Here is a 13,256-nt window from a genome sequence, read left to right on the forward strand (position 1 = left end):
TATCTATCTATCTATCTATCTATCTATCTATCTATCTATCTATCTATCTATCTATCTATCTATCTATCTATCTATCTATCTATCTATATCATCAAATTTTTTTTTAATCAGATGAAAAATAAATCCGCGTGGTTAATTTAATTGAATTTCACTCATAAAAGCATTTTGTAGTCTTCTTCTACACCTAAAATTAGCTTTCAGAAATGAACGCATACAGTTTTCCCGGTTAAATGTCACAGGTGAGTTGGAGATGTTATTAAAAAGGTTAAAAGGCGCCGAGTTTTGGATCCAACAAGGTGGTTTTCAAAAGGCAGCAAAGTGATTATTTAGTAGGTTTAATATTAGGTATTTATACCCTTAAATGACTGGTGTCAAAAATAAAAGTAAGACAGGAGCGTTTGATTTATTATTTTTGAAATGATAATAATAATAAAAAAAAAAAGTGCAGCTAAAGATCCTTAAAAAAAAAAAAAAATGTTTTTCCTCGAATGCGCTCTCATTCCAGCGCGCATCTCATTTCAAGCACGGAATCTTTCCACAACATAAAAGTTTAATCCAAATATGATCATTAATATTCAGTCTGACTGTTTTTTTTATCATTTTTTTTTTTGTTTTTCTTTTATTCTACATAACATGCAGATTATTAAAAACTGTCCTGAGCGCTGCGCGTCGCTGAGCCACTTCTCCAGGATCCGTCATCGACATTTTAAGCCGCAGCAGGGAAAAAAAAAAACTTACAGAAAATAAATAACGGAACTGCGTAGAAGCTGTCTGCTTTCTCGGTAAGGCCCCGTCGATTTTAATTTTAGACTTAAAAAAAAAATAAAAGTAACATTTCCGAGAATTTGAGCTCATATCTGCACACATAACACCATATGATACCGATCTGTAATAAGTGGAGGCATCCTGAATGGCGCAGATATTTAGCCACAATGGGAACATTATGTAAGGCCGAAAACATGACAGGCGTTTGTTGGGACTTATTTTGGAAAACAGGAGAAGACAGTTTTGATGAAGGCATAAAAACGACTTTCACGATTCAGAGAAGAAATATAATACAACAGTTCAATTAAAATCACTCTGGAAATAATAATTTAGAGACCATACCTCATCAGAGAGAAGCAGAGAAGGGATTTGTGTGTTTGAGTTAGTAAAAACAACAACAATAAAACACAAAGACAAGTTGGAAACTGTGTTAACTTTCTATCAAACTTAAACAGTAAAGTTTATACCAAGAGAAATACACACTAGAAAAAACGATCTAGAAATAAGTAAAAATTTATCAAATGAAGTGTATTTACCCTTATTTTGAGCAGGTAAATGAGATAGTTGCAAATGGAATGAGTGTTTTTACTCTTAAAATAAGATAATTAGATAAAATGCACCTGAAATAAGACCATACAATTGTGATTTCTTATTTTAAGTGTAAATTGTGTTGTTCCATGGGCAAAATGTCTTTTTTTCCACCTCAGTTCAAAAACAAATGCACTTATTTTAAGAAGAAATGACTTATCTAGATTTGGATTCTTTTTCCAGTGCAGAAGCCTTAACTGCTCCAGAAAATTAGGTCATTTAAACAATTAAAACGGATTTGTTATGTGATAAACAGGAGCCAGAGGAGGTGAATGCTGCATAGAAGGAGATTTCCAAGCATATTCATGGAAAGTTTACTGAATAGAAGAAGTTAAATAGAGAAAGTTTCACTTTGCTGGAGATGATTGTGAAGGTGAGATTATGTCTGCTGTCTGACAATGCAGATGAGCTGACTACAGGCTGTTCGCCTGTATGATATAAAGTAATTCATGCGAAAGAAGCTCCTATTGTTTAGGTCATTTACTTCACTGTGAATAGAAATTATAGGCCGACATCTCTGTTAGAAATATCAATGTATTCATTTATTTTTGGGTGGGGGGTGGGGGTTAAATAATGTTTTTTTTTTTTTTTTTAAGGCTGGAAGACAGTATAATCAGAATAATGTGTAAATATATTTCACTGTAGTTGATACATATAAAAGATGGATTCCTCTTTCTGTTAACTACATTCTTGAACTTAGAATTTTCAGAAATGCTGCTGTTTTTATGACCTGTTTTTTTCTTCCACTAAATTTCCAATAAGTATGCTGTGGTGTAGTGCTTATAGTCAACAGCCAATTTATTTTCTATTTATCATTCGTGTGTCACCCTAATCAGATCCTAATCAAAAGTTTGGAGTCTTTCGCATTGACTGTGTTTGAATTAGTTATTATATTTACACAGGACTCCATATTGGGTTATTAGAAACCAGCCATACTTAGTATATATTTTTATAGCAAAAATTAAAGTTAAGTAGAATCTAAAGAATTCTTAGATGCACCTTTTTTCTGTTTTTTTTTTTTTTTTTTACAAAAAATGTCAAAAGCCACAAACACATGTGGAGTTTAAATCTCCCTCTTTTTTTAGGAAGAAAACACAAAGAAGAAAACTGTTAATAAACAATGTCTAAATGGAGCACTGAAGTCCACTTTAAAAAATAAAATAAAAACATTTGCTCAGAAATTCTGTGAATTGTCACAAAGCTGCTGTCAACGTGATTAGTAAACGTTTATAGCCAGACTGGAAAAAATTAGAGGTGGACTGAAGCAGCCCTCAGAAATATCTGGAACATCAGAGGCTGCTTATAGCAGGTGTGAATACTTCTTTGTGGCATTCAAATAGGAAGCAGCATTATCTTGTAAGTCTTGAGCGGTTTTCTTCCAGTTCCACTTTTTCTGTTTCAACCACGCACTCAAGGGGAGGGTACACATGTATAGACTTGACTTCCTTTTTTGTTTTGTTTTTTTACATTGAGATCCATAGTTGGAAACAAACACTTTTTTTCCAACAAGATGAAACTTTTTGGTGTAAACAAGAAGCTGTATTGTATTTTCTTGGAAATAATGCTTCATTTTTATTAAAAGTTTGGAGCCACTAAAGGCCCGGGTGGAAGGACTCCTTATATGAAGACGGACGGAATGAGAGGTGGGCTTTTGCAAAAGTAAGTAAAATGTCAGGATTATCATCCTGCTCAAAANGAACTTCTCTTGCAATTGGCGCAGTTGTTTCTACACAAATAAAAGAAAAGAAATAAAAGACTGATTTGTTTACGAAACACAGATGAACTCTTATGTCATATTTAAAGCTTAAGAAATTAAACGAAGAGGGAAACAATTGGCTAAAAATTGTGGACCTTTTTTTTTTAAAAAAGGTCTGGTTACCTGCATGTCTTCAAGTTGTAGTTTGAGTTGCCTTCTTTCTTCCTGTCTCTGCTCCTGCCTGGAACAAACCAGCTGGGTGAAACTGTGTTGCTGCTGAGGTAGACGCTGCTTCCTCTTATTCTCTCTGTAAACTTCACCGATGCCAACCACTCCACCTCGTGAACCAGGAGAGCTTAAGAGGGAAGGGCAGTCCCCACGACGGCCGCTTTCCTCCCCTCTGCGGTTGTTACTGTTGCTACTGCCATTTTGATTCTCATGATTGCCTTCTTGGTTGTGGTCGCCGCCGCTGGGACGGACCAACGGGGAGTGACTCATGCCACGGATTATGTTCTCTACGCGGGCTCTCTTGGCACGAAGATGCTCATCGGACAGTCTGTCCAAGTCGAAGGAGGTTAAGGATTGAGTGGAGGTGTGAGAAATGTGATTTGAGGGTGGCAGTGGTCTTCCGAAGTTGGAGGAAGAAGATGAAGGAGGTAATGGAGGACCAGGGGAAAGGCAGTCAGATGGACTGTCCCGCGAAGAGTTACTACAGGCGTCTTCTGCCTGAATCTCTGAACCTCCACTGGACAAAGCCCCACTACCCTGCAAAAAAGAACAAAAAGTTACTTATTTGTCAATTGTTGATGTAAACAGCATTAATTTTTAACCTATATTGCTGATTTACTCGTACCTGAAAGCCTGAGTCACTCCCTCCATTCTTTCCTATATTGTTCTTTAATAACTGAGAGATAATAGTAGCCCCAGGAAAAGGTATCATGGCATCCTCATAAGAGTTGGCCCTCTTCAGCAGCTTTCTGAGTACATTCGACTTCTCCCCATCACCATTGGTGGGCCCATGGCCGTGACTCCCCAGTGAGCAGTCGCCATCCTGATCAGGGCCGTGTGACTGGTTCATGGCGTCAAGCAGGGTCTCCCGGGAACGAGGGAATATAGCACTACCCACGGTCCTTTTCACTCCGATGTCGACACGTCTGCGTTTGGTTTGTCTGGTTAGGAGGGTGGTGCTGTCATGATCAGGCATCACGCAGGGCAGCTAAACAGGCATGTCCAGGGGGGGCCTCACAGTCCAACGCACAGTGAGAGGATTCGCTGAGAAACAGAGTCAAAATGAATTACCATTGGGTTATTATAGTCAGTCTTATTTGTGTTTTTTTAAACTGTTCAAATAATTAAATAAAAAAATAACAAACAGTTTCTTGCCTGGCTTATATTTTGCTGACAAAAAAAAAGAAACAAAAAAAGCAAGAAGTGGCTTTGTTTTTTTTAAGCGAAGGGAATGCCTGAAAGTAAAAACATATTTTAAAATGGCTCAAGGACATATTCCCACATGAACGAAGCACCAAAAAATCATTTCCTCTTTCCTTTACGTCCCCTTAAGAGGCAATCTTGTTTTCTGCATCTTGGAGCGAGTCGGGTCAACTGGTTCTTAATGCCAGAGGTGTTCCCTTCACTCTAAATTTAACATGTTCTTCCAAGTTGTGTATTGTTTCGATGGTTAACTGTCTCTCTTGAAAAAAAAAAAAAAAAAAAAAACACAAAGAGGGGAATAATGAAAATAGAGGAGCTGAGAGAGGGAATAATGGTAGTTCTGCTCCTGATGGTGCTCCGCAGGTAAAGACACAAGGGCGCGGGTTTCTCATTCTGTCTTTCTCTATGTCTCTGTCCCCCCTTCTATCTCTTTTCCCTCCGCTCCGTCTCCATCAAGATGCCATTATTCAGGACATTAGCGAGGAAGAGCTAAAAGCTCTCTCTGTCGAGGAGGGTCCCAGGGTCCTCTCTGAGAGCTCTGATGCCAACGTGTGCTCACGCAACCATACACATGCGCGCACACACACACTTTACCTAGAGAAGTACAGTGTAGTATAGGTGAAGAGGTAAGAGGTGGTAAAAAGGTCTTATTGCAGGCATTACCAGGTATCTAAGCTCTTCTGTGACCAGAAATATGGACATTAGCAGACACAAAGAGAAATGAATATGGGTTTATTTATACAGGTGAACTTTCATACACATCACCTACTCTTTTCTCCCTTCTTTTGTTCCCAACCCCCCCAAGAGCACTGTAGAAAAATAGTGAAAACTGCAGCGAATCATCACAAAAGAAGCAGAACTTTTTTTTTCTTCTTTTTTTTTCTCCATCAGGTTTGCTGTAACTTATCTTAGTAACGTCAACAGCCTCAATCCTTAGCTTAGCATTTTTTTTGCACATGAACGAACAAGCTTGTCTCTACAATTAGGGGATATTGGGGATACTAAATTAGAACAAACACGCAAACGCAAAAAAAGTAAGGAAAAAAAAACATCAGCTTTTGCAGCTTAATGAAAGTTCTCCACACCACTAGGAGGAGTCGACAATCATCAACTCATATGGGACCTTACCACCAGAAATGGTCTCAGTTGAATACTAAAAGATATATTAAATCTATAAACTAGAGTTAAAGGAAACATAACTTTTCTTTTTCCATCCAGATATCTACTGCATATCATCCGATGCAGCATTTTTCCTGTTGCATGTTTATATTTTTTTGTACTGGTGTGTTAGTCTAATTTTTTGTGCTTTCCATTGTAACTTTTCAGCTTGATATTCCAACGTTTAAGTTTGCAGGTCTTTTTGAGTTTGCTGTAAAATCATTCATTCATTTACATGACGTTTGAACCCCTCGGACACCGTAGCGTTCATGCCGCTATTCTGTGAAGACCATAGAGTTCTGATGGTAGTGGATTTATTCATTTGAATTTAGCAAGGTTTGAAACTATTTCCTCATTAACAGTTTGTCTAATGAGGAGTTAATCTGGTAAAAGTAGATGACAAATGAATCAAAGTTGACCAAAACGGCAATCTTGGCATATGGATCAAGCAAGTTTTCTTAATGTTTTAGACTTTATGCAAGCTTCAGCTAAATGTTTTGAAACATTGGATTTCTTCAGTGTATGATTTTCATTGAAAACTAAAAGGTATTTGAAAACAGTGACTGTCACCTGGAGGATGTTGTCTTATTTAAGGTAATCAGTGGGTATGGTACAGTGCGAAATTCTGACTTCTTTAGGAATTCTCCAGAATTACATATGAAATACATCTGACCGGTAAGATTATGTAGTCATATTAGCTACTGGCAATAGAAAAAAGGTATTTGCATGTTTTATGCATGCTTTATGTAAATGTCCCTTTCTCCTACATTTGTTGATGAAGATTCTGACTCATCCAGGTCATAGTCATTCCGTAAAAGTTTAAAAAACAATCCACTGGACTTGAACTTGGTTTCCAAGGTTTGAAGACGTTTCGCTTCCCCTCCAGGAAGCTTTCTCAATTCAAATGTCACTATCGACATTCCTGGAGGGGAAGCGAAACGTCTTCAAACCTAGAAAACAAGTCCAGTGGATTGTTTTTTAAACTTTTATGGAATTCTGAACATTTCAACTTTAAAACCAGAAACCACCTAACCCTTACAGAAAGTCCTACATTTTTGATTTCCCTTAAAAAAAAAAACCTTAGCCACAAAGTTTATGCATGTTGCTGGCTCTTAGCCTCTTTCCAACTCAACTTTTAATCTCTTTCTGCGAAAGAGGAGGATGCTTTATTAACATTGCTTACCACAACCAGCAAGACAGCAATAATGTCTTAAGAGGCAATATTTTCCAAAACATAGCCATACTCAGGTGATGTGCTTTCTCCGCTAATTGACATCCTCTAACTGAAAACAGTTGACAAGAGTGTGAAGAAACAAGTCAACATGCAAATATTAAAAGAGGCTACGAGTTCAGAAAAAATACTATGCACTGTGACACACAGTGTTAGGTCTTGTGTTACCAAATCTGCATTTGTAAAATCTACAAAACACATCTGGAAAAAGTAGTTCTTGTTACTGTTTACAAAAAAAAAAAAATATAAAAATAAATAAAAGGCTGGTATGAGTATTGCCAAAAAAGTTTAAAAAAAGACCACTGGACTTTGTTTTCCAAGTTTGAAGGCATTTTGCTTCCCATTCAGGAAGCTTTTTCAATTTAAAATGTCTGCATTAGTGTTGAATTCCAAGCTTTTATAGAGTAGCCGAAAAAAGCTTTGTTACGGCTTAAAAAACATGCAACTTGAAGCAAAAGAGCAGGTCCACCGCTTAGTAATGGGGAGTTGTTGAGGTCTTTGTTAGCCAGCAATACCCGATACTAGCCAATACCTCTGAAAGGAGAGTCGTTAGGGTCGCTGTTGGCCTGGTTGACCAGGCAAGATGTCTTGGTCCCCTACATGGCAATGAGTGTTGAGGTGATTGCTGGAAGGAATCAACACTATCGCTGTGTTGTAGGTTTTTAAAAGCTGAAACCTGAGTCTACCCCCTCTGTTTAAGGTTGGTTAATCCCTCTTAACATAGATGCTTCCTTCACACCCCTTTCAAACCACCCTGTCTTCTTTGTCCAAAATGTGAACATTCTGGTCCTCAAAAGAATGTCCTTTGTCAAAGTATTGTTTTCGTCAAGGATGACAAAATTGTTTTATTGACGTGTTCATGACGATAACGAAAACTGACGAGCTAAACGTGGATCTTTGATGATGAAAACTTAAAAATGATTAAAATGATAAAAATAAAATGAAAATGAAAATAATGATGAAAATAATCCAGAATGGTCCGGGTGTCTGACAGAACACCGGCACAGCACACTGAACTCTGACAAAACTTCTTCCAGCCGTGCTTGTGCAGAAATGCATCTTTGCTCTTACTTACTGTAGCTCAGAGTCTGCGCTTCTCCCCCTCCACATTGATGGTTCGGTCTCAGCAGTATGGCTCTTCCTGCTCTCGCAACTTAATAAACTACATGGCTGATCATCTTCTACCAAGCGTAAACAATCCATTTGTCTAACTACTGTATCAAGATTTTATTGCTTCCAGCTCATAAGAAGTGATGCTAAACATTATTTAACTTCTACCAAAATCCATGAATTATATTCAAACAAAGTCTTTATTTGCATACTGTTTTATTTTTGGATAAAGAGCCAGATGAAAAGGTACATAGATCTTTGAATATGTCTTTGTCATAGTTGTCCTTTCTATCTATTTAAATATGATTTAAATGTTTCTTTGTATTTTCATTAAAACATGTTCTATGCTTCCTTTAAATATTTCAACTTTTTAGTTAGCATATTCATTCAAATTATATCTGGATGGCCCTGGCATTACAAGGAAATTATTTAGGTTATCTCTGTATTTTTGTTTTATATCAAAACCCTGTGATTTAAAATCTATTTTGACCCCTGAGCAGCGGTAACAAAGGGTTGAATTCTCAGAAATAAAGCCAAAATTGCCAACGTAGAAAGAAGATTTTTTTTTTTGCTTATCTGGAGTAATGAAGATTTTATTAATGCATGCTTAATGCAAAATTCATAGTAGCAAATTAGCTAATATGATGTTTTGAGCTAGATCTGCTTTTTTTAACAACTTTTGTGAGACACTTTTGTATAAAGTAGGGCATTAATTCATAAAGATGTTTATTTGAATTCTATAAATCAAAATTTTCTGCTTAACAGCAATGATGAACTGCACGGCATCATCTATACCCAGCAATTGTATAAAGGCAAAAGCTGTCAGTCTGGTGAAGAATCTGGTTGTGATTCGCAATTGTTAAGTTTAACTTTATTTCAAAACATAAAATTGACTAAAACTGGACTAAAAACCAACTAAAACTATCACATGACTAAAATGTGACTAAGACTGATGATAATTTTCGTCCTAAAGAATCAGACTAAATCTAAGATGGCTGTTGAAAACAACACTGCTTTGTCCATAAGGTGTAGATGGACAGCCGAGTCTTGTCCAGGTAGCCCATGTGTGGAAACAAAGTCCATTGGTTTGTTTTTTTAACTTTTTTAACTTTTTTGGAATGTCTATGACCTGGATGACTGAGAATCTCCACCAGCAAATTGTATATTTGGGTTATCTGAATACTAAAAAACAAAGATGTTTTTTTTTTTTTTTGTATCTTTGGCCCTTACTTTGTTGAAGCAGTTTGGGGTTGTTCCCTTTTTGTTCAACTGTCAATGCTCCTCACTGATCAAGCAAGAGCAACAACACAACGTGGTTGCACATGTTGATCTAAATGTGTTGAAATTTCCCTATAAACTTGAAAATTCCCATTGGTGATACAACCTTATAATTGCTTCTACAGTTACCAGACTAGAACCAACAGAATAAACACAGGGAGGCTAACATTAGCTAAACTGTTGTTTTATCGTATTGCGTTTGATTGGTGTAAATTTCGCCCCGTGTGTCACTGCATTAAACTTTTCATGAGCCATTATACATAAGATATGTGTGGAAACAAGCTAATGTGATCAGTTTGTGATCTACTGTTTATTAGCTAGAGCTAACATCGTCCGCAGAAACTTTCCTTCTTTCTACGTTTTGACCTCATCTTCATCACCTCTTGTGATTTTTACATTCTCATCAATTTCAAGCCGCTGCGGTTCAATCTGAAAAGGTTTGATTTTTATCTATTGCTGTTTTAGCTGGATGGAGCTAGGGCTACGGGTCCTAGCATAAAGCATCATTTACCAAAAATACATTGCAATGTATACAACATGGTAATGTCCGTGCAATAACAATAGGCCTATTCAAACTAAACACCTTACCGTATTTCATTTACATCAAAAATAAATATTTGTCAAAGAAAGTCTATTGTTATAGCTAACCATGCATCCCTTCAAAGTTCTGTGGATGTTTGTATGAAATAAAATGCGATGATGCTTACACTCTATTCAGTATTTACTGTTTTTTTTAGTTTTTGCATCAACATCAGAACAATTTATCTCAACTTTTTCTGCTCTTTTTGTCTCTCAGGACATGTTTTTCTTTTATCAGACTTTTAAAGCTGATGTATTTGCCAATGTCTTTCTGCCTCTGATGGATCAAATAGAATAGAGGCGGTTTGCATGTGCGCTGCAGACTTTGTCCATTGTCGGATTCTAAGAGAAAAGGTCTTAATCTAGCCGCTGCCATTGCCTCTGTTGAGACCTCCACCTCCCCTCTTGCCCTGATGTCGTGTCCAGCCATGAAGGCCCTGTCGCAAGTAGGTTGGCAAGCCAGATCAGGGTCCTGGGTCTAGAGCTTGGCTTGGATCCTCTGTCCTCAGCCTCCAGCACTGTCGCCCCCCTACATCCCCACAGCGAAGCCCCCTGTCATGGCCCTGGCTTGGCCTCGAAGCTGCCTTCCTGGCTCGGGTCCGTGGGTGGATGAAGGGGAGAAGAAAGGCTGCGTTGCGGATGTGCAGTGGAGTGAAGAGAGTTTCAGAAGCTAACAATGCTATCAGAGAACTGTCGTCCCTCTCTCTAAAGAACACACCGACGAAATCCGCCCTGTTTGTCTTTATTTATCGCAGCTCTTCACACACAGAAGACGACAAAGAGGGACAGCGTAATGAGAGAGAGCAAGAGGAAAGAGGACGTCGGAGGAAAAAAAAAAGAGAAATGGAGCCGCTTAAATGGATGAATGAGGAAAAACAAATGAGCTGGCAAAGTCGAATGTAAAGAAATGAGAAAAGAGAAGTATTTTAAAGATGAGCTCGGATTCAGCAGGACACAATGTGAAAGAAAGAAAGATAAAACAACAGCCGAGTGTCGGCCAAAGCCTCTTTGACATTGTCAGGCCTCCTGGATCCCTGTGGAAAACAATCTGCATGTTTGCTCAAAATAATTTCATTAACGCCCCAAACCTAAGCCAATTAAAGCCAGAGGGATGAGAAGAGGCTAAATTAACAATACATAAATAATACAATTCTGTAAAAGCTAGTTTTTTTTCTATCCCTCTTCAACGTCCGCTCACTGACCCATGCAGTTTTGTACACAAGGATATTTAGGAGTTCAGCTTGGTTTTAAGTGGCCATCGCTTCAGGGATCAACCTGTAGGCATTGTAATAATGTCACCATGTTTGCAAGAGGTATTACAGTGATAGCCTATTGGTTCATTAGAATAAGCTCTGGACAGTAAACAAACAGTGCCCACTTGTTAACTTTTTGGTAAATAAAACACACGATAGATAAACGCATCCATGAATAAAAGAATTTGACTTGGCCTCACGTACGTGCAACATTTTATCCCATCACCCAGCAGCCAACACTGGATCCAATTTATATCTCGTACACTCAGCAAACTTGTTTGATTTAATGGTTAACTAGCAATTAAATCAAACAAGTTATTAATCAGTAATTTTAATAACTTGTGGTCAAACAGCTGAACATGATTTATGTCGCTTCATATTAATAATATTATTAGGATGGATTACTATTGAACTGCATGCTTATTTCTATATTAATCAGTACATTTACCAATTGGCAACACCTTTGCCATCTTACTGATGTATTGTTTTACATTTGTATTTATGTACCTTAATATCAGACACATTTAACCTGAGTAAAGGTTATGTAAACTAACAGGAAGTTAGCTAGCTCTATGTCAAGTCCCTATAGAGCATGCTTGTTCGGTCTAATGTCAAGACAAAGTATTTCAAACAGAAAGTTTCCAACCATTTTTTGTTGTTTGATTTGTTGTGTTATGTTGTATTTACATAAAACGGCATTTTTGTGCAGATGAGTTCACATGTTAGCTACATGCAGAAAGTGGTTCAGGAGCACAGAACATTTAAGGTTGTGCACTGCATGCAGCACTATACCACATCAGTCCATTTACCATAGAGCAAGATACCGTTCTTTGATCACCTGCACTTACCAATGCGAGTCTCTCCCCTCTCTCAGCGAGGTCTGGAAGCAAAATATTTATATCTAGCCTTTCAGCAAAGATACTTCTACATGGCTGGGCATGTTATTTTGGCATTTGACCACTAATATGAGCCCTTAAACTTTTGAATCTGTTTCTTCCACTCTGTTTTTCATGGGTTTCTTAGAGAAGAACTTTTTTAATTTTTCTAAATATATTAGAGTAAGTGCTCCTTTTTTGTTGTTACATTGACCTTAACTTTTTCCATCCATTTTTTTTTATATTGCAAGCGTAATAAGATCTTGTCCTCTCCTCCAATAGCACTCTTGGCTTGCAATTTAGATTTTCAAAGTATTTCAATGAGTGCCCTATAAAGGGTTAAACCCAGTCCTAGCTGCCCATTATGACTCATTTGACAATTTTTCTACGTTGAGTTATCTTTTTTAATGAGTGACAAGTATTATTCCTAAAGGTTCAAAAGTGTATTTATTTGCAGTATTAAATCCATTACGAAGAGGTCAAAAGGGGGGTTGCTTGTCATTGTTTTGCTATTACTGAGTAAAAATTGTTTGAAAAGACGACAAGATTTACATCCAAATGACATCTACATTTACGTGAAAAGCTGTAATTTTCAGATGGTTGAAAAGACGTTGAAACAAAGGTTTTCAAAATCTGTGTTGGACTTAATCTAGACATAATCAGACCAACCAAACACAGCTCAATTTTAAACAACTATTTCTGGACGAAATCAAGACTGACGGATTGAACATATGTAGCTTAAAAACCTGACTGTCTGAAATACATCTTGTGTTTGGGGAGGACAGGACTAAGGAAGTGAAAAGTAAAATTTCTTGACAAGGCGTATAAATTATACAAAATAACACTTGTATACAGGGTGTGAAAGAGATTAGCACATTCTTAGTCTTACTCGTTCTAGGAATATTGTCAGGTAGATAGACAATAGGCCATAGAATTGATAACAGTTGACAGAGTATCAACAGTTACATGTGGTTTGAAGTAAATTATGAACCACAAATTGGCTTAATTTGGAATGCAATGTCTAGTTGGAGCGCTGTTTAATTTAAACAGCATGGAGGTTGCCATGGCCCGGATGACTGAGAATTTACAAAGGTGAGTAAATTGGGAATATTGTGCAGGAAATTCAGGACCTAATGGCTACAGTAAAAAGAATCAAGGTGTTTCCATGATTCAAAGTTTCGATCTCAGCCTGATTGAAACCGGCCTCATCAACTACAGCGACACTGCAGATAAAAAGTGGAACAAAATTCCTTCAAATAAAGTTTTCAGGGAAAGAAAGGAATATTTTAGCA

At 37.3% G+C, this 13,256-nt stretch overlaps 1 protein-coding gene across 1 annotated transcript; it reads right to left on the reverse strand.

Moving 5' to 3' along the window:
- Window positions 1-2,624: 2,624 nt before the first annotated feature.
- On the reverse strand, window positions 2,625-4,317 carry LOC107097926 (prospero homeobox protein 1-like). Its single transcript, XM_015395285.1, has 4 exons — window positions 3,903-4,317; window positions 3,233-3,814; window positions 3,054-3,079; window positions 2,625-2,634 (listed from the first exon to the last, which is right to left on the reverse strand). The coding sequence occupies exons 1-4, from the start codon at window positions 4,251-4,253 to the stop codon at window positions 2,625-2,627; spliced, it is 969 nt and encodes a 322-aa protein (XP_015250771.1). The 5' UTR covers window positions 4,254-4,317.
- Between the last annotated feature and the right edge of the window lie 8,939 nt (window positions 4,318-13,256).

Source organism: Cyprinodon variegatus, unplaced genomic scaffold, assembly GCF_000732505.1.
Source record: "Cyprinodon variegatus isolate N-32 unplaced genomic scaffold, C_variegatus-1.0 Scaffold734, whole genome shotgun sequence".
In the NCBI taxonomy this organism is placed as follows: Eukaryota; Metazoa; Chordata; class Actinopteri; order Cyprinodontiformes; family Cyprinodontidae; genus Cyprinodon; species Cyprinodon variegatus.